The sequence below is a fragment of the Macaca thibetana genome, chromosome 6 (assembly GCF_024542745.1).
Source record: "Macaca thibetana thibetana isolate TM-01 chromosome 6, ASM2454274v1, whole genome shotgun sequence".
Classification (NCBI taxonomy): Eukaryota; Metazoa; Chordata; class Mammalia; order Primates; family Cercopithecidae; genus Macaca; species Macaca thibetana.
Window position 1 is genome coordinate 4,149,340 of NC_065583.1, and position 18,325 is coordinate 4,167,664.

Consider the following 18,325-nt stretch of genomic DNA (forward strand, 5'->3'; position numbering starts at 1 on the left):
CTGTGAACATTTTGAGTTTTAAGAGGGTTCTCCCAACTCCAGAGCACCAGGAACCGCTGCCACATAGGCAGCACTGCTCTCCTTCTCTTGGCATAGCCAGTTACCCAATGCAGAACTCGGAGGCCGGGCTAGAACCACCTCCTCCTCCGTGGTGCGGATGGGACCAGGTGAAGTTTGCTCAGGGAGGTCGAGGTTGGAGACTTTGTTGTGGTCCACTGAGCACTGTGGACGGTTTCAGGGTCCTCACCCAGCAAGGAACGGAGTTCTGGGAGGCCCTGGCATGGTGTCCACTCCCTTGCAGGGGACTTTTCTGAGGCCCCCTCCCCTTCTGTGCTTAGAGTTTTAGGAGATAAAGGTGCCAAGAGGCTGGCCCTGAGCGTCCTTGGAGGAGCTCTGCCCTGGGAGTCTGGGGTTAGGTGCTGCTTCCGGGACTCTACTTGGGACTCCTCTGGGATGCCTGAGGCTTGGGAGAGAACGCAAAGGATTTCCTAGCTAGCCCCGTCTCAGAGGGCACAGGCTTGGAGGGGAGGAGAGGCCTGGAATGGAGGGATAATGAGCCGGGTAGCGGCTGAGAATGGCCTGGAATAACTGGTCATGGAGCCGAGATGGGGGACTGTGGTTGGGAATTGGGAACTGGGATCAGGATGAGACTGGGATGGGCTGGACTGAAGAGGTTGCCGTGAGAAATGTTGCGGGGGAGGGGGAAAGTGCTAAGCATGGGGCTGAAGCTGGGATGGGAAAGGAACTGGGTTGGATTTGAGGGTGGGATGCAGATGGCAGTGGATATGATGGGATAGACTAGGCATGGACCTCTCAGAGAAGGAGACGGGCCAGGGGTGGGCTGGTGTGTGACCTAGCTTGGGATGAAAATGGGTTTAACATGGAGTGGGACGCACCAGGAATGGAGATCAATGAAGCAATGGGTGGGGCGGGACCGGATTGGGACGGGGGGTGGGCGGGGGGAGGTGGGGACGGGGCTGGGTTCGGGGCTGGAAGGAGGGCTAGCGCCGAGGTTACGGACGGGGCAGGTGAGGGTTCGGGACGTGGGTGGGGCTGGCCCCGGAGCGGAGCGCAGGGGCGGCGGGTGAGGGGCGCGGGGGCGCCCGGGGCAGGCCGGGAAGGGGGGGCGGGCCTCCCCCTGGGCCGGGCCGGGGCGGCGCTAGGACCGAGCGAGCGGAGGGAGCGAGCCGGGCGGAGCCAGCGCCCCCCGCCCCCCGCCGGCCGGCTCCCCTCCCCCGGCCGCTGGCTCGCTCGGCTCGCGACGCTGCAGAGGCTCCGAGGCGGCGGCGGCGACTCCCTCTTTCCCTCCCTCCTCCTCCGTCCGCCCGTCCGTCCGCGCGTCTGTCCGTTCGGCCCGGTCCGGCCCGAAGCATGGCCGGCGTCAGCTTCAGCGGCCACCGCCTGGAGCTGCTGGCGGCGTACGAGGAGGTGATCCGAGAGGAGAGCGCGGCCGACTGGTGAGCCCCCCGCCCCCGCCCCCGGCCCCTTTGTCCCCGCACCGCCGCCGCGCCTTTGTTTCTCTCCCGCCCCGCCGCCCCGCCGCCGGGAAGGGAGGGGGACCCCGAAATGGTGCAGCGGGCCGGGAGGGCCGGGAGGGGCTGCCTTTGTGCGCGCCGGGGGAGGGGCCGGCGGGCCAGGCGGGGCACTGCCGGGCCCCAAGTGCCCGGAGGCGGCCCCAGGCGCGCGGTGGGAGCGGCGGCCGGACGCGGCCCGGAGGCGCGGGGTCCCGATGTGGGGCCCAGGGCCGCGTGGCCCTGCGGGAGCCCATCCCCCACCCTACCCCCGGGCCCGGGGGACAGGTGTGCACGGGGCGGCCAAGGGCACCTTCGCCACCTTCGAGCGGGCGAGGTCCGGGTGGGGACGGGGCGGGGACCGAGCTAGCGGAGCCAGCGCAGCCTGCCTGGTTCATCCCGGCCCGGCCACAGCACAAAGGAAAGCGAGGGCGGGGGAGGAGCGGAGCGGGCTGGGGGCCGGGCGCCCCGCCCACCGGGGGCCTCTCGGAGTGGGCCGCCCTCCCCCCGGAAACCTGGGCTGGAGTGAGGTGGAAGGATGTTTGCTGCCACATGGCGACCGCGAAGTGACTCCCTTACCGCCGCGGGTCGCGGAGGAGGCAGGGGTGAGCTCTCCTCCCCTACCTGAAGGGGACTGCGGGGACTAGGCAGCTGGCTGGGGGGCACTGAGCTGCCTGTCTAGGGCGCCAGCTGAGGTCCCTGGGAGGAAGCCCTCTGGAGAACAAGTGTGGAGGGAGCCCCGAAAGAGGGCTGAAGGGGTGAACAGATCCACGGGCCCCTACGAAGGGGCCCTCGGTCCCTGATGGGGGAGGAGCTGGGCCGCCCCTCTCCCCGCCCCCCAACTGCTGTCTCCCCCTGAGCTGGGGGAGGGGATGGACCACCTGCTCTGGGGCTGGCTGGCGGCGGAAAGAAGAAACCGAGGGGTTCCTCACTGCCCCATCCTGGAATCCTCTTCCTCCCCGCCCCACCCCGTAATACTCTTGGGGAAGGTGCCCATCTGGTTCCTAGGCCTCCTCTCCCCGCTGGCAGATGGGAACAGGCTCTTCTTGAGGAAACTGAGGCAAAGAGGAGGGCGGGTCTGAAGGACCCCGCTTGGGCTGGCCTCACCCACACACTGGGCGGGCAGTCAGGTGGAGACTCTGACCTGGGGGCTCCTGGAGGAGAGGATGAGATGGCTGGGCATCCATGGCATGGTACTGCAGCACTGGCCAGCAGCCAGGCCTGGAGGGATGGACGCGAGAGAGACAAGCTCTCGTGTCCTGCAGGTCAGTCACAGGAGAGGCCAGCACAGACTCAGCAGGCAGGCGGCCCACCCATTGTCCCAGCCCTGCCCCAGGGGGCTGAGATCATGGGAGGAGCTCTGGGCAAGTGGCCGGCTTGGCCTGGTGTAGGAGCTGGCTTCAGGGTAAGGCCCCGCCTGGGGAGAGGCACAGCTCACCCCAGAACACCTCCTTCGCCCTCCAGTCTGGAGGGGTGTTGTCTGCCACCACCCCATTTTCTCCTAAAAGCAGAGCCCTGGTGGCCTATTGCCAGGGCCACAGAACCCCTGTTGCTCAACATCCTGCTCAACAGAGGCCTGCCCCCCCCACCCCAGCAGCATCCATGTGGCCAAAGCGAGTTATTCATCACTGGTGTGCGTCACCCCCCATCTGGGTTGTGTGTGGGACACACAGATGCACACATGCACATATTTGTTCACTACGGGCCCAGATCACATTTTGAAAAAGGGGTGTGAGGATCACTTTCTGCACAAGAGGATATGAATACCCCAGTGCCCAGCATGGAACCAGGGGTGCAGTGAGGTCTGAAGACTCAGAGGCAGACGCTGCCCGTAGGTCCAGAGGGAGGGGTGTCGGGTAAATGGCTGTCTGCCCCCGCTTACCTTGCTTCCAATGGGGAGGGGTGGTTGGGGGGGAGTTCACTCTAGGTGGCAGGGCCTCTGAGGTGGACCACTACTCTGGCACAGGGAGCAGGGGACCCAGGAAATGAGGTTGTATAGTGGGAGGGGCCGCTGTTGTCCCGGTTGTGATATGACTCACTGTGATCATATACAAGTTCCTGGTCCTCTTGGAAAGAAAAAGGATTGGGCCCAGCCCTACCTCAGATACTGAAGGACTTTCTAGCACCACCATCCTGAGAGTGATGGTCCTGAGGGGTCCACCTGCCCTCACCCCCCCACCCCAGCTCACCCGAGGGTCTCTGGAACTGCCACATTCCAGCTCCCATCTCACACTAGTTCAGTATCTCTGGCTAGATGGCTTCTAAGTTGGTGTCAATATTACACATGCTTATGGTGTGCGGTGTGCTGGACCCCAGGACCCAGAGAGCAGGATGTGCTGATTGACTGAGTCAGCGTTCCTGCCTTCAGGAGGCTTACAGTTGGGGGCAGTGTCTGTCTCTAGGAGTTGGAGCTGGTAAGATATGTAGGGGTCCTCTACCCCATCCTGATTCCCTGTGGTTTCACCAGCTTCCACCTGGTGCAGCACCAGGCTCGGGATGCCTCTGATGTGTTTGAGAAGCACTGGTCTTTGTATTCCTGCTGGGATGTGGTGGGTGCTCTGGGAGGGGCAGCTCAGGGGAGGCTGCCGGGGGCCAGCAGCCAGCACTGGGCTCTGAAGAACGGAAGGATTCCACTGGGAATAAGCGTGGGGTAGAGGAGCAGGTCTTGCCTTCCATGTGAAGAGAACAACATAGGCAGAGGCTCCAGGGTGAGCCCTGTCCAGAACCCTGCCTGGGTCAGGGAGCCGTCCAGTGTGGCCCAAGTGTGTGATGTGGACAGGGCAGTCTGATGGAAAGGCAGGCTGGAGGGTTTGAACTGGGGTATGGTTTCTGCTGGAGAAGGGCTGTCGCTGGAGCAGGAAAAGGTGGCCGGAGGTGGGTAGGCAGGGGCTGAGGATGGAAGGCGCCCCAGGGAGCCTGGGCAGGCCAAGACAGGTCCTCTCAGGGACGCTTGATGTCTAGAGCAGTCTCTAGGAACTAGGGTCCCTGGGCTCTGCCTCAGTTTCTCATCTGTGCATGGAGAGGGACAGAGCCTGCTTCTCTCAGGGCCCTTTGTTCCCGTGGTGGGTTAGGGCAGCAGAACAGGTGGTGGGCCAGCTGTGCTGGGAGCAGCTGTCAGGGTCAGGCTGGAGCTGGGGGTAACAGTTGGACCAGGAACTCCCAGCCCCCCAGCCCACCTGTGTTCCTTCCTGGAGGTAGGAAGTGGGGAATTCAGGAAGGGGAGGGGCTGGGGCCATTTGGCCCTGGCCACAACCTCTTAAGATGTCCCCTCCGTCCCTCCCGCCTTCATTTCCTTTGTCCCTTCACTTCTGTCCTTTCTCTTTTTCCTCCTCTCCCTGTTTCTCCCTCTGCTTCTCCCCTCCTCTTTCTCTTCCCCTTTGCCCTCCCTTACTGCCTCCCCTCCTCACAGCCCCAGCCTCCTGCCTTGGCACGTGGGAATAGGAGTTTGGAGAAGGGGTTGAGCCCTTTCAAACCTCAGGGACAAGGCCCTTCCTCCTAGGCCCGGCTCTCCTCCCTCCCAGAAGGTCCTCAGCCTGGGCCTGCATGGGGTGATGGGGGAGGCATCTCTGCATTCCCTTCCGTGAAATGGATGCTCTGTCACCACAGCCTATCAGAAGGAGCCAGGGCACACAAAGCTGGGGAGGAGGAGGAGGAGGAAGGCCGCCAGGTCAGCTTTCTGTTGAAGCTCAGGCGGAAGGAAAGGCCAGCAGTCTCAGAAGGCCTCAGCCAGCGCTGAGGCAGCCTAGGGGCTGGAAGGCCTGGAGCTCACGCATGGCTACCCTGGGGCCAGAGTCTGGGCGAGAGTGACTGCAGTGACCTCATCCCCATTTCAGAGAGGCGGAGATTGAGGCTGAGGGCGGGTCCCCAGGGTCCTTTGTGTTCAAGGAGAATGCAGTTGGGGTGGGCCAGTCGTGTGCCAATTGCAGGGTTGCCATGGTTACCGGGGGATGCCCAGAGCTGTAGGAGCACCAGGTTCTCTCTTCTCCTCCCTCCCCGGGGGAGGGGCAGCGGGGACCAAGGCACGTGCCAGGTAAGTTCCTGGCACTAGCCAATGGGGGATGAGGATTGTGGTAGCCAGGGAACAGTAACCAAGGAACCGTCGCCTTGGAATCTCCATCACACACCCGCTCCACTGGGTTGTAGGCTGCCAGGGCCAGGGCCGGGATGCTGTGCACTGAGCTCGACCAGCCAGCAATTTCTCCCCTCACTGCCTGTGCCCCGCCTGACCCCGGCCTCCAGCGGCACCCTGCTGGGCTCCCGCCTGAACCAATGCCTGGCCCTGTTGTCATGGCGACAGCAGGAGCCCTCCCTGTTCCTGTCCTACCCCCTCCATGTCCCCTATCCCTCCCCAGAGCCGTCCCCACCCAGAATTGGCGGCCTGGGCCCTGACAGTTTGACAGCCACCCCTCCCTCTCCCCAGGGCTCTGTACACATACGAGGATGGCTCGGATGACCTCAAGCTTGCAGCATCAGGAGGTAGGAATTCCAGCCATTCCTTCGCCTTCCTCTCCACCCCCTCCTCCCGTTGTTTTCTTCCCCACCCACCTGACTGTAGGCCACCTCCCCGCCTGCACCCTGCAGCCCCACACTTGCCTGGATTTGGCTGGTGTCCTTCCTCCAGTCATCCCTGTGTCCCCAGGGTGGGGAGGAAGCTCTGAGTCTTGTTGAATGTTGGACTTAGGAGGCTGAGCCTCCAACAGGGAAAGTGACTTGCCTAAAGCCACACAGCTGGGACGCTTTGGGGGAAGGGCCCTATTCACTGCCTTCCCCAGAGCCAGAAGGCTTGATTGTGCCTCTGGGCACTGGCACCTGGTGAGACGTGATGATGTGTGAAGAATGAGACCTGAGTGTGAAGAACAAACACTTCCTCAGTCCTACCCCAAATCAGGGCCTGCAGGAGTCATAGGCAAAGCCGCATCCCTGTGCACCGCCGCCCCCACACATACCAACACCAAACTGGGGCCCACACATCCCAGAGGCCAGAAGACCCCTGGGGGGCCTGCGGAGCCCTGGAGGAGCCTTTCCTTTGAGTTCCAGGCTCTTTGGGGGAAGGGTTTAGGAGGCAGAGACACCTGACGCTCTCCTGGTTACCCCAGAAGGGGGCTTGCAGGAGCTTTCGGGACACTTTGAGAACCAGAAGGTGATGTACGGCTTCTGCAGCGTCAAGGACTCCCAAGCTGCTCTGCCAAAATACGTGCTCATCAACTGGGTATGCGGCCGGGGCTGGGGACGGGAGCTGAAGGCCCAGAGCAGGCGCCCTGCCCGTCGGCCCTCTGACACCCGTGGAGAGGGAACCCCACCAGTTCCGGGGAAGATGCACCCTATCATGTAGGGCCCCCCCTTGTCCTTTCCCGACCGCCTCTTTGCTGGGTACTTTGCAGGTGGGTGAAGATGTGCCTGATGCCCGCAAGTGCGCTTGTGCCAGCCATGTGGCTAAGGTGGCTGAGTTCTTCCAGGTGTGTGTCGGGGGCCAGGGCTCTTAGGGGTGGGGACAGCCACCAGGGTCTGTGTGCTGGGGTGGTGATGGCGGGAGGATGGTGCCACCTGAGCACTGCCATCTTCTTGTGGAAGGGCGTCGACGTGATCGTGAACGCCAGCAGCGTGGAAGACATAGACGCGGGTGCCATCGGGCAGCGGCTCTCCAACGGGCTCGCGCGGCTCTCCAGCCCCGTGCTGCATCGGCTGCGGCTGCGAGAGGATGAGAACGCAGAGCCCGTGGTTAGTGTGTGTTTGGCACCCGTGGGCTCTGCCTGCGTGGCCTGGTGCTCGAGTCTGGCCTGCCCGGTCCCTCTTAGCCCTCACCCTTTAGGTGTGGGGGGCTCCTGGGGCGTTCAGCCTGCCCACGCTGGGTCCTTCGACACCGCAGGGCACCACCTACCAGAAGACAGATGCAGCTGTGGAAATGAAGCGGATTAACCGAGAGCAGTTCTGGGAGCAGGCCAAGGTATGGAACCCTGAGCCTTGCCTGGCTGAGCCGCCCCTCGTGGACCCCATGGGGCAGGTCTGAGTCCCTCACTGCAGTGGCATGGCCCATGCCACGTGCCCCGCCCCCAGCCCTGGGTTAGGGAGGGGCCGGAGGGACAGGGTTCAGGCACCCAGGCTCAGGGCCTACCCTTGCTCGCACCGGGGCTCACAGAAGGAAGAAGAGCTGCGGAAGGAGGAGGAGAGGAAGAAGGCCCTGGATGAGAGGCTCAGGTTTGAGCAGGAGCGGATGGAGCAGGAGCGGCAGGAGCAAGAGGAGCGCGAGCGGCGCTACCGGGAGCGGGAGCAGCAGATCGAGGAGCACAGGTGAGCCCGCCCACCCGGCAGCGCTCCAGGGCCCCCCGGGCGCACCCTGACGGGTGCCGGCTGCTTATCGTTCCAGGAGGAAACAGCAGACTTTAGAAGCGGAAGAGGCCAAGAGGCGGTTGAAGGAGCAGTCTATCTTTGTAAGTTCTTGGCCAAGGCTCCCGGTCTCTGGGTCAGGGAAGTGAGAATGGTCCCTGTGCTCCTGGGCCTTGTGGGGAGATCAGTGGCTGGGAGACAGTGGTGGCTGTTCTGGGGACGTGCATGGGCACGGGGTGCCATGGAGCATCAGGCCTGGCACCTCATCACGTGGGGCTCTGGCCTCTGGCTGTGGAAAAAGACTACTTTGGAGAAGCTTGTGCTCTAGATTGGAAGAGAACATCCATCTAGACCCAGACCCTCACTGACCAGGCTCCCCCTCCCCTCCCCTGGGGTCTCTTGGCAGATTAGACACTGTTCCTGCACTCTGAGGGGCCACCAGGCCTGGTCCCGCCACGGGAGTGAGGCAGGCGGCATGGGGGAGCCTGGGCCAGTGCCGAGCATCCGTAGCCAGTGTGCTGCGTCTCCTTGGGAGCAGCCTCTTTGTTCCAGGGGTCCCGTCTGAATCTCCAGACATTGGGAATTGCGCGTAGGTCCTATGGATTGGTCCCTGAAAATTACAGCAGAGTCACATCTTCATGCTTTGAATTTAGTGTTTTGGAAATAGCTAATGTCATTCAGGACTGAGTGTGGCTCAGTTCAGGAAGGGAGGTGGGTTCATACTCATCTGGACTGGGACTGTGATGGGCAGGTGCAGGGCTGTGGGGACTGAAACGGGCTCCAGAGTCACCCACAGGAGGCTGAGAGAGAGGAGGCAAGACAGTCCTGCAGGCACCAGCATTAAGTCACTCCAGTCACATCGGCCCTTGGATGGGATGGGGACAATGTGTGGCTGGCTGGTAAGCTCCAGTGTCATTCATTCAACACACACTTGCCACCTGCCACATACAGAACATGGTGGAGAACAAGCTGGGTAAGATCTTATTTTCATAAGCTGATTCATGTTTTGTTTTATTTTTTTGTTTTTTTTTTTTTTTTTTTTTTTTTTTTTTTTTGAGACGGAGTCTCGCTTTGTCGCCCAGGCTGGAGTGCAGTGGCCGGATCTCAGCTCACTGCAAGCTCCGCCTCCCGGGTTTACGCCATTCTCCTGCCTCAGCCTCCCGAGTAGCTGGGACTACAGGTGCCCACCACCTCGCCCGGCTAGTTTTTTGTATTTTTAGTAGAGACGGGGTTTCACCATATTAGCCAGGATGGTCTCGATCTCCTGACCTCGTGATCCGCCTGTCTCAGCCTCCCAAAGTGCTGGGATTACAGGCTTGAGCCACTGCGCCCGGCTGTTTTTTTTTTTTTGAGATGGAGTCTCACTCTGTCACCCAGGATGGAGTGCAGTGGCATGATCTTGGCTCACTGCAACCTCCGCCTCCCGGGTTCAAGCTATTCTCTCCCTCAGCCTCCTGAGTAGCTGAGATTACAGGTGCACACCATCATGCCCAGCTAATTTTTGTGTTTTTGTAGAGACAGGGTTTCACCATGTTGGCCAGGCTGGTCTTGAACTCCTGACCTTAGTTGATCTGCCTGCCTCGGCCTCCCAAAATGCTGGGATTACAGGCGTGAGCCACTGCGCCCGGCCACATGTATTTGCTTTAATTGTGGCAAAATACATAAAATGTACCATTTCAGTCATTTTAAAATCTGCATTTCATTAAGTGGCATTAAATTCATTCATATTGTTGGATAACCACCACCACTGTTCATTAAACACAAATTCTGCCCTTCCCCACTGGCCAGCTCCTGGCAGCCACCATTCCACTTTCTGTCTCTATGAAGTTGACTACTCTGGAGACCGCCTATCAGTGGAATCACACAGTGTTTGTCCTTGTGCGTGTGGCTTATTTCACTTAGCATGATGTCCTTAAGGTTCATCCATGTTGTAGCATGCGTCAGAATTTCCTTCCTTTTGAAGGCTGAATCATATTCTATTGTATGGATATACCACATTTTCTTTATCCTTTCAGAGTGAGGGTTATTTATTTATTTATTTTTTGAGATGGAGTCTCGCTCTATTGCCCAGGCTGGAGTGTAGTGGTGCCATCTCAGCTCACTGCAAGCTCCGCCTCCCAGGTTCACGCCATTCTCCTGCCTAAGCCTCCAAGTAGCTGGGACTACAGTCGCCTGCCACCATGCCTGGCTAATTTTTTTGTATTTTTAGTAGAGACGGGGTTTCACTGTGTTAGCCAGGATGGTCTCGATCTCCTGACCTCGTGACCCACCCACCTCAGCCACCTAAAGTGCTGGGATTACAGGCATGAGCCACTGCGCCTGGCCTGCCTCCCAGGTTTAAGTGATTTTCCTGCCTCAGCCTCCCAAGTAGCTGGGATTACAGGCACCCACCACCACGCCCGGCTAATTTTTGTATTTTTAGTAGAAACGGGGTTTCACCTTGTTGGCCAGGCTGATCTCGAACTCCTGACCTCAGGTGATCCATCTTGGCCTCACAAAGTGCTGGGATTACAGGCATGAGCCACTGCACCCAGCGGATAAAGTTTATTCCTTTTTTTTTTTTTTTTTTTTTTTTTGTATCTTTAGTAGAGACGGGGTTTCACCATGTTGGCCAGGATAGTCTCGATCTCTTGTCCTCGTGATCCACCCGCCTCGGCCTCCCAAAGTGCTGGGACTACAGGCGTGAGCCACCGTGCCCAGCCAAGTTAATAAATAAATATTTATTATTTTTTAATTTTTTTGAAACGGAATCTTAACTCTGTCGCCCAGGCTGGAGTGCAGTGGCACGATCTCAGCTCACTGCAACCTCTGCCTCCTGGGTTCAAGCGATCCTCTTGCCTCAGCCTCCTGAGTATCTGGGATTACAGGCATGCACCCCCATGCCCAGCTAATTTTTGTATTTTTGGTAGAGACAGGGTTTCACCATGTTGGTCGGGCTGGTCTCGAACTCCTGACCTCGTGATCCACCTGCCTCAGCCTCCCGAAGTCCTGGAATTACAGGCGTGAGCCACTGTGCCCTGCCCGATAAAGTTTATTTATTTTTTAAATTTTATTTTTATTGATTTATTTATTTTTGAGATGAAGTCCCACGCTTGTCCCCCAGGCAGGAGTGCAATGGCGCCATCTCAGCTCACTGCAACCTCTGCCTCCTGGGTTCAAGCGATTCTCCTGCCTCAGCCTCCCAAGTAGCTGGGATTACAGGTACCCACCACCACGCCTGGGTAATTTTTGTATTTTTAGTAGAGATGGGTTTTCACCACGTTGGCCAGGCTGGTCTCAAACTCCTGACCTCAGGTGATCCTCCCACCTCGGCCTCCCAAAGTGCACCACGCCCGGCCCTGATAAAGTTTATTTTTATGCTGACATTTCAAACATACAGACATGCAGGTAGACAGAACAGTGTTGTGAACCCCCTGAGCTGATTTATTTTCACCAGTTATCAACATTTCAGGTAAAGTCTGAAGGAGCTTACCATTATTTTATAGTCCCATCTGGCCCTTCAAGTATAGTCCACCTGAGAGTGGCAGTGGACATTGTAGCAGGTCGGTGTGGTTCCCTTGCAACTTCAGGTTCTCTAAGGAAGGGCACATGTGAGAGACTTTGGGATTTAGCACTATAAAATGCTTTCTCTTGGCTTAAGGAGCTGTCTGCTTTCTCTCCCCTGTTACGAATTGTGTGACATATCTGGGTTCCCTTTTTGCCTGGCCTGCAGGGGAGCTCCCGTGTATCTGAAAATGCTTTAGGCACAGCAGTGGCTTTGACCTGTGTGGTTAGTGCGTTGGTCTCTCTCCTTCCTCTGGGCCTTGCTTGTTTCAGTGTTGTTCACGTGGTTGGTAATTAAAGCCTTTGTGGTGGGTCGGGCGCGGTGGCTCACGCCTGTAATCCCAGCACTTTGGGAGGCCGAGACGGGTGGATCATGAGGTCAGGAGATCGAGACCCTCCTGGGTAACACAGTGAAACCCTGTCTCTACTAAAAAATACAAGAAATTAGCCGGGCGCGGTGGCGGGCGCCGGTAGTCCCAGCTACTCAGGGGGCTGAGGCAGGAGAATGGAGTGAACCCGGGAGGCGGAGCTTGCAGTGAGCTGAGATCGTGCCACTGCACTCCAGTCCCGGCAACAGAGTGAGACTCCATCTCAAACAAACAAACAAAAAAAGCCTTTGTGGTAGCTACCCTTGGTCCTTACTTTGAACAAGGCAGAGGAACCAAGTGAGATTACAGCAGGCAAGGGGCAGAGCAGCAAAGGCTGGTGGGACACAGGCTCATGGGAAGGCGAAGAGCCTGGGCTGTCTGGAACTCCGTGGGCTGAGGAGTGGGGGAAATTTGATTGGGAAAGGGGAGCAAGGGCAGAGGAGGAGTTTAGACTTCATTCTGGGGGTCACAAAGTTATCGCTGAGGTGACAGCCCTCCTGAGGGTGGGATACTACGAAGGGCCCTTCTCCCAGTGCCCCTGATAGATAAGCTAAAATGCTAGATTGTAGGCTCAAAAGCAGAGCTGCCCTGGGACTTCACCACCTTAGCAGCCCCTCCTGTCCAAGCTGCCACCTGAGCAGCAGGGGACACTGACTAAGAAGCCTTAGGTGTATGAGTGCAGTTGAGCAAACATGCACCCGCCTTGTACTGGCCACCCACCCGCAGACCCCAGTCCTCATCCTGTGTCGCTCACAGCGGAGAGGGAGGTGCCTCCGGAAATAGGAACTTAAGGATGTGGTGTCATCGTGGTGGAAGCCAGGAACACCCTGTGGGGACCCAGAGGAGAAAATGACCTGAGCAAGCCAGGGACCTCTTCCCCAGGAAGCAGTGGTCATGCTGCAGCTGGAAACCAGAGGGCCTGGCCCCCGGGTCGGGAGCAGGCATTTGGGAGAGGGGCTGATCTCCCGTGCTGAGGCTTGGAGGTGGGAATGGGTGTGCCTGTTCTGGGAACTGACTGTGTCGTGCTGAGGACTTGATGTCTACATCTCACAGTATGTGGGCGCCGTGGGGTGGGGGCCGGCAGGGGGTGGTATTAGAGAGGTGATGGCTAGGTCAGGCAGGGGTGGGGGACGTAGGCCAAGCGAGGGCCCTGCCTACCCAAAACAGCGCGTGCAGTGGGCAGGTGAAGCCAGTAGGCGATGGTGGGGCCGGGGGCAAGCGGGCGGCACAAGCCTGTCTTAAGGGGGCTGTGGCGAGGCCCCGGTGATGGCTGCTCTGGAGCTTGCAGGTGATGTCGCCAGGGCTCTGGCACCTCAAGAGAAACTGGGACCCTGATTTCAGTATGAAAGTTCCTGGTTTTTAAGTGGTGGCAACTAATTAACATGGTTTAAAAATATCATACCAGCAAAACAAAAGCCATCTGTGGGTCATATTTAGCCAGTGCTTGCTGTGGCTCATGGGAACCCCTGAGGGATTTTAAGCTCAGAAAAATCATGGTCTGATCCGCATTTTGGAAAGGTCCTTTCAGGGCCTGTGGAGAGCAAATAAGGCAGGTAGCAGTGAGGAAGGCTGGGCCGTGATGCCACGGTCCAGGCAGCAACACTGGCAGCATGGTGGCCCCAGCGCTAGGGTAGGAGGTCCGAGAAAAGTTATCTGCAAAACAAGGAGCACTCCTGGATGGCCCTAGGCACTTGCTTAGATATGGGGATGAGCAAGTGGGTGAGTGAGCCTGGTGCCCAGAGGCCTGGCAGGTCAGAGATTAGGTGGCCGAGGGCCCTGAGGGAAGAGAGGGACTGTGTGACTCGGTTTGACGGGGCAGAGGTACCACCTCTGAGACCCTTCCTGCCAGATTGTGAAAGAAGCATGGGGGCTGTAAGAAGGCCAGAAGGCTGGGCACTGGTGGCTCATGACTGTAATCCATCCCAACCCTTCCGCAGGCCAAGGCAGGAGGATCCCTTCAGCCTAGAAGTTTGTTGAGACCAGCCTGGGCAACATAGGGAGACCCCATCTCTACAAAAAAATTAAAATTAGCCGGGCATGGTGGTGCACACCTGTAGTCCCAGCTACTCGGGAGGCTGAGGTGGGAGGATTGGTTGAGCCCAGGAGGCAGAGGCTGCAGTGAGCCGCGATTGCACCACTGTTCTCCAGCCTGGGTGACAGGGCGAGAACCTGTCTTAAAAACAAAATAAAGCCGGGCGCGGTGGCTCAAGCCTGTAATCCCAGCACTTTGGGAGGCTGAGACGGGCGGATCACAAGGTCAGGAGATCGAGACCATCCTGGCTAACACGGTGAAACCCCGTCTCTACTAAAAAATACAAAAAACTAGCCGGGAGAGGTGGCGGGCGCCTGTAGTCCGAGCTACTCCGGAGGCTGAGGCAGGAGAATGGCGTAAACCTGGGAGGCGGAGCTTGCAGTGAGCTGAGATCCCGCCACTGCACTCCAGCCTGGGCGACAGAGCCAGACTCAGTCTCAAAAAAAAAAAAAAAAAAAAAAAAAAACCACAAAATGAATAAATAAAATACAGTAAAAAAGAAGGCCAAGAGCCCCTGTGGGGGTAGGTGCACCAGACACTGTCCCTTTGTTTCTAGGGTGACCATCGGGATGAGGAGGAAGAGACTCACATGAAGAAGTCAGAGTCGGAGGTGGAGGTGAGAGCTGGCGCACCAGCCAGGTGAGGCGGACAGGGCTACCTCAGCTTGCCTGGCCGAGCCCCAACCTTTTCCTTGTGCCCTCAGGAGGCAGCGGCCATTATTGCCCAGCGACCTGACAACCCACGGGAGTTCTTCAAGCAGCAGGAAAGAGTCGCATCAGCCTCTGCAGGCAGCTGTGATGTGCCCTCGCCCTTCAACCATCGACCAGGTAGTCCTAGGCCTCACCCCCACCTGGCCCCACTCCTTAGGTCACGGCCCTGAGCCTCTCTGGGACTCTCTTGGAAGGGAAGCCTTGCCCAAGGAACCCTTGGAGAAGGCGAGACCTTCATCCAGCGTGCATCCGCCCACCACTTCCCAGGTGGCAGGACCCCAAGAAGGGCCAGGGATGGTGGTGAAGTCGCTTGTGGCTGAACAGTGGGGAGTGCTAGGGCCTGTGGGGTAGCTCTGGCATGGGCCGAGGCACAGCGCTGGCCGCGGGGAGCAGCTCGGCTGGGGTGAATTAGGCCTGGCCTGGAAGGCCGGGATGCATGCGGGCTGGGCTCTTGTCCCTGGCCTGAGTGAGCCTCCTGGAGCTTGCACCCAGGTGTCCCTGTTTCGCTTCTCACTGTGCTGCTTCTGCCTCCCCTGAAGCTCTTCCCTGCCCTGTGTGCTGGTCTAAGTGTGCTTGTCCCGTGCTGGGGTCCCGCCACAGGCCCCGTCCGCTGTACTGCTCCCAGGCTGGCTGTGTGTCTGGGGCTGGTGTGAGGCTGTGGCTGGCTTGGCTGAGTGTGCCCCTGGCTGAAGGCAGCTTGGACATCCAGGGCCAGCCCTGGGGGCGGGAGAGGCCTCGGGCAGGGGTGGGGGAGACTGACCCTCTCTTGTCCTCTGTCTCTTTCTCTGTCTGTCTCTCTCGGCAGGTCGTCCGTACTGCCCTTTCATAAAGGCATCGGACAGTGGGCCTTCCTCCTCCTCCTCTTCCTCCTCCTCCCCTCCACGGACTCCCTTTCCCTATATCACCTGTCACCGCACCCCAAACCTCTCTTCCTCCCTCCCATGTAGGTAGCAGCCCCAGGCCTCGGCGGGGGTGGTAAGGAGGGCCCCGCTTCCCAGCAGCCCCCCGCCCTCACTCCCCCAGCCTGACCGCTGATCTCTGGCGTTTGTCCCCAGGGCAGGCACTGCCTGCCTCTTGCCCCTGGCCTTGTGGGGCACTGGCCCCCAGGGGCCTAGCTTACAGGGTCTGGAGCTGGAGTCTGGCCCCTGCGGGGGCTGGGGAGCTCCCAGCCCCGACCCAGACTCCAGAGAGGAGGTGCTGGCCAGGCCCCAAGGAGGACAATTCTGTCTCACCCCGCTCCCCCGCCCTCACTGACCCTCCTGGGGTTTGTTCCACAGGCAGCCACCTGGACAGCCACCGGAGGATGGCGCCCACTCCCATCCCCACGCGGAGCCCGTCTGACTCCAGCACCGCCTCCACCCCTGTTGCTGAGCAGATAGAGCGGGCCCTGGATGAGGTCACATCCTCGCAGCCTCCACCGCTGCCACCGCCACCCCCACCAGCCCAAGGTGAGAGAGGGATCCTACCTGCACCAGGCCTCCCATCATCAGTCCTTGGCTGGGAGCCCCAGGTTGCCATGGTAACCGTTCTCCAGGGATCTGGGCCACCCATCACCAAGATTGCACTGCCCTGGAGGCGGCTGCTGGGGGAGGAGCCCTGGTGTACAGTCAGACCTGCCCTCTCTAAAGCTTAGCACCTGCCCTCTCAAGTGGGAATCGGGCCTTCCCAGAGCTGCCAAGGGGCTTAAAGTCACTGGGGTCACTGGGTAAGGGGGCAGTGGGCCACCTGCATGGAAGTCCCTGGCTCTCTCCCTCGTTAGTGGGTGGGCAGGGTCTCCATCCTACCCCAGGGGAGCCGGTTGCATGTCTCCTCTGCCTGTGCTGTGACAGAGACCCAGGAGCCCAGCCCCATCCTGGACAGTGAGGAGACCAGAGCAGCAGCCCCTCAGGCCTGGGCTGGCCCCATGGAGGAGCCCCCTCAGGCACAGGTGCCTCCCCGGGGGCCAGGCAGCCCTGCAGAGGACTTGATGTTCATGGAGTCTGCAGAGCAGGCTGTCCTGGCTGCTCCTGTGGAGCCTGCCACAGCTGACGCCACCGAGGTCCACGATGCAGCTGACGCCATTGAAACCGACACTGCCACTGCAGACACCACTGTTGCCAACAACGTGCCCCCCGCTGCCACCAGCCTCATTGACCTATGGCCTGGCAATGGGGAAGGGGCCTCCACACTCCAGGGTGAGCCCAGGGCCCCCACGCCACCCTCGGGTACTGAGGTCACCCTGGCAGAGGTGCCCCTGCTGGACGAGGTGGCTCCGGAGCCACTGCCGCCAGCAGGTGAAGGCTGTGCCACCCTTCTCAACTTTGATGAGCTGCCTGAGCCGCCAGCCACCTTCTGTGACCCAGAGGAAGTAGAAGGGGAGCCCCTGGCTGCCCCCCAGACCCCAACTCTGCCCTCAGCCCTTGAGGAGCTGGAGCAAGAGCAGGAGCCAGAGCCCCACCTGCTAACCAATGGCGAGACCACCCAGAAGGAGGGGACCCAGGTGCGGCAGGGACTGCCTGGTGGGAGGGATGGGAGGCAGTGGGCGCTGAGCAGGGTGCTGGCCCTGCATTCCTCATGCTTGCACCAGTACCCCCTTTCTCTGTGACCCACATTATTGGAGGGGACGTCCATCCCACCCCGCCTCTGTGGGCCAGCTCTGCTTTTGTTCCCAAGGCAGGCATCCGTGTTTCCCTGGCAACCACTGATGGAGTCATTGGTTGCTGGGGAGACGGGCTCAGGCCTGATAGGTAAGCCCCAGTCCGGCTGGGTGGGGCCAAGTGACCTAATGCTTTCGCCTGCAGGCCAGCGAGGGGTACTTCAGTCAATCACAGGAGGAGGAGTTTGCCCAATCGGAAGAGCTCTGTGCCAAGGCTCCGCCTCCTGTGTTCTACAACAAGCCTCCAGGTAGTACTGGGCTGGATTATGGGGAGGAATTTGGGTGTGGGGGCTGGATTTGAGTGTGGGTAGCCACCCCACCACTGCCCACCGCTCACAGAGGCTGGGGACACAAGTATGGGTCTGCTAGGTCCTTAACTCCTCCCCCTTTCTAACGCCTCAGAAATCGACATCACATGCTGGGATGCAGACCCAGCTCCAGAAGAGGAGGAGGGCTTCGAGGGTGGTGATTAGTGGTGGCGCCAACCCTGGGCTACCCTTGCCAAGGCCGCCCACCTGCATCGGCCTCTGGCCAGACGGCCCGCCGTGCCTGCATTCGCAGCAGCTCCGCCTGGCACCCACTCTGGATTCCGGCCCTGGCTGGGGACTTGGCCGCTTCCCTACCCACAGGGCCTGACTTTTACAGCTTTTCTCTTTTTTTTAAAAGTTGATAGGAGACTTGTACAGTTGACTGGTTTTCCTCCCGTTGGTAGTTGAGACGCTGTTGCAAATTCCACCCCTCCTTCCCTGGTCCAGATTGTAGCTCTTAGTCCTCCCTGCTCAGCTGGCCGGGGTGGAGGCCTCACCCTGCTTGGGGCCTGGCGTTCGGGGAGCTCTGGTGGGAAAATGTCTCCCACCTCTTTTCCTAGTTTTATGTTTCTTGGAAAAATATCACTTTGTATTCTCTGTCCAGGGCTTCAGATATTTTGCACGAATTTTAAAACATGGCAATAAATGGCTCGTGGGCTCTGGCTCCCTGGGACCCCCTCCCCGCCCTTCTTTTGACCCCTTCTTGTCTGGCCCAAAGGAAGTAGCAGGCCCAGCTGGGGCCCCTCGGCTGCCCCCCACCTCTCCTGCCGGGCAGGTCCCAGGCTGGAGGCCCTAGGCGCGGTTCAGGTCAGGGCTATGGATGGGGCCCAGAGGCTTTGGTGGCCCCTCCCCAACTCCTTCCTCTTTGCTTGGGTTCCTTTTTCACGTTCAGTA

The 18,325-nt window shown here is 59.6% G+C and overlaps 2 protein-coding genes across 3 annotated transcripts in view; one reads left to right on the forward strand and one right to left on the reverse strand.

The window, feature by feature from the left end:
• Positions 1-18,325, reverse strand: part of TMED9 (transmembrane p24 trafficking protein 9) — a 214,054-nt gene that overhangs the window by 128,961 nt on the left and 66,768 nt on the right. The gene's annotated exons all lie outside the window — the stretch shown is intronic.
• On the forward strand, positions 1,158-18,109 carry DBN1 (drebrin 1). Of its 2 annotated transcripts, XM_050793196.1 has the most exons (15): positions 1,161-1,457; positions 5,932-5,987; positions 6,608-6,720; positions 6,893-6,967; positions 7,083-7,229; positions 7,378-7,455; positions 7,648-7,799; positions 7,876-7,939; positions 14,335-14,394; positions 14,482-14,605; positions 15,294-15,431; positions 15,766-15,936; positions 16,318-16,967; positions 17,269-17,371; positions 17,526-18,109. In XM_050793196.1, the coding sequence occupies exons 1-15, from the start codon at positions 1,372-1,374 to the stop codon at positions 17,594-17,596; spliced, it is 2,088 nt and encodes a 695-aa protein (XP_050649153.1). In that variant the 5' UTR covers positions 1,161-1,371; the 3' UTR covers positions 17,597-18,109. The 2 variants fall into 2 exon arrangements, with proteins under 2 accessions (XP_050649154.1, XP_050649153.1); XM_050793197.1 differs by lacking the exon at positions 15,294-15,431 and having other exon boundaries at positions 1,158-1,457.

Excerpts from the sequence above, each read along its gene's own strand:
- DBN1 (XM_050793196.1), top strand. The coding sequence starts at position 1,372 with ATGGCCGGCGTCAGCTTCAGCGGCCACCGCCTGGAGCTGCTGGCGGCG. Across the intron at positions 5,988-6,607 it reads CAAGCTTGCAGCATCAGGAG|AAGGGGGCTTGCAGGAGCTT; the intron begins GTAGGAATTCCA and ends TGGTTACCCCAG. Across the intron at positions 16,968-17,268 it reads CCCAGAAGGAGGGGACCCAG|GCCAGCGAGGGGTACTTCAG; the intron begins GTGCGGCAGGGA and ends TTTCGCCTGCAG.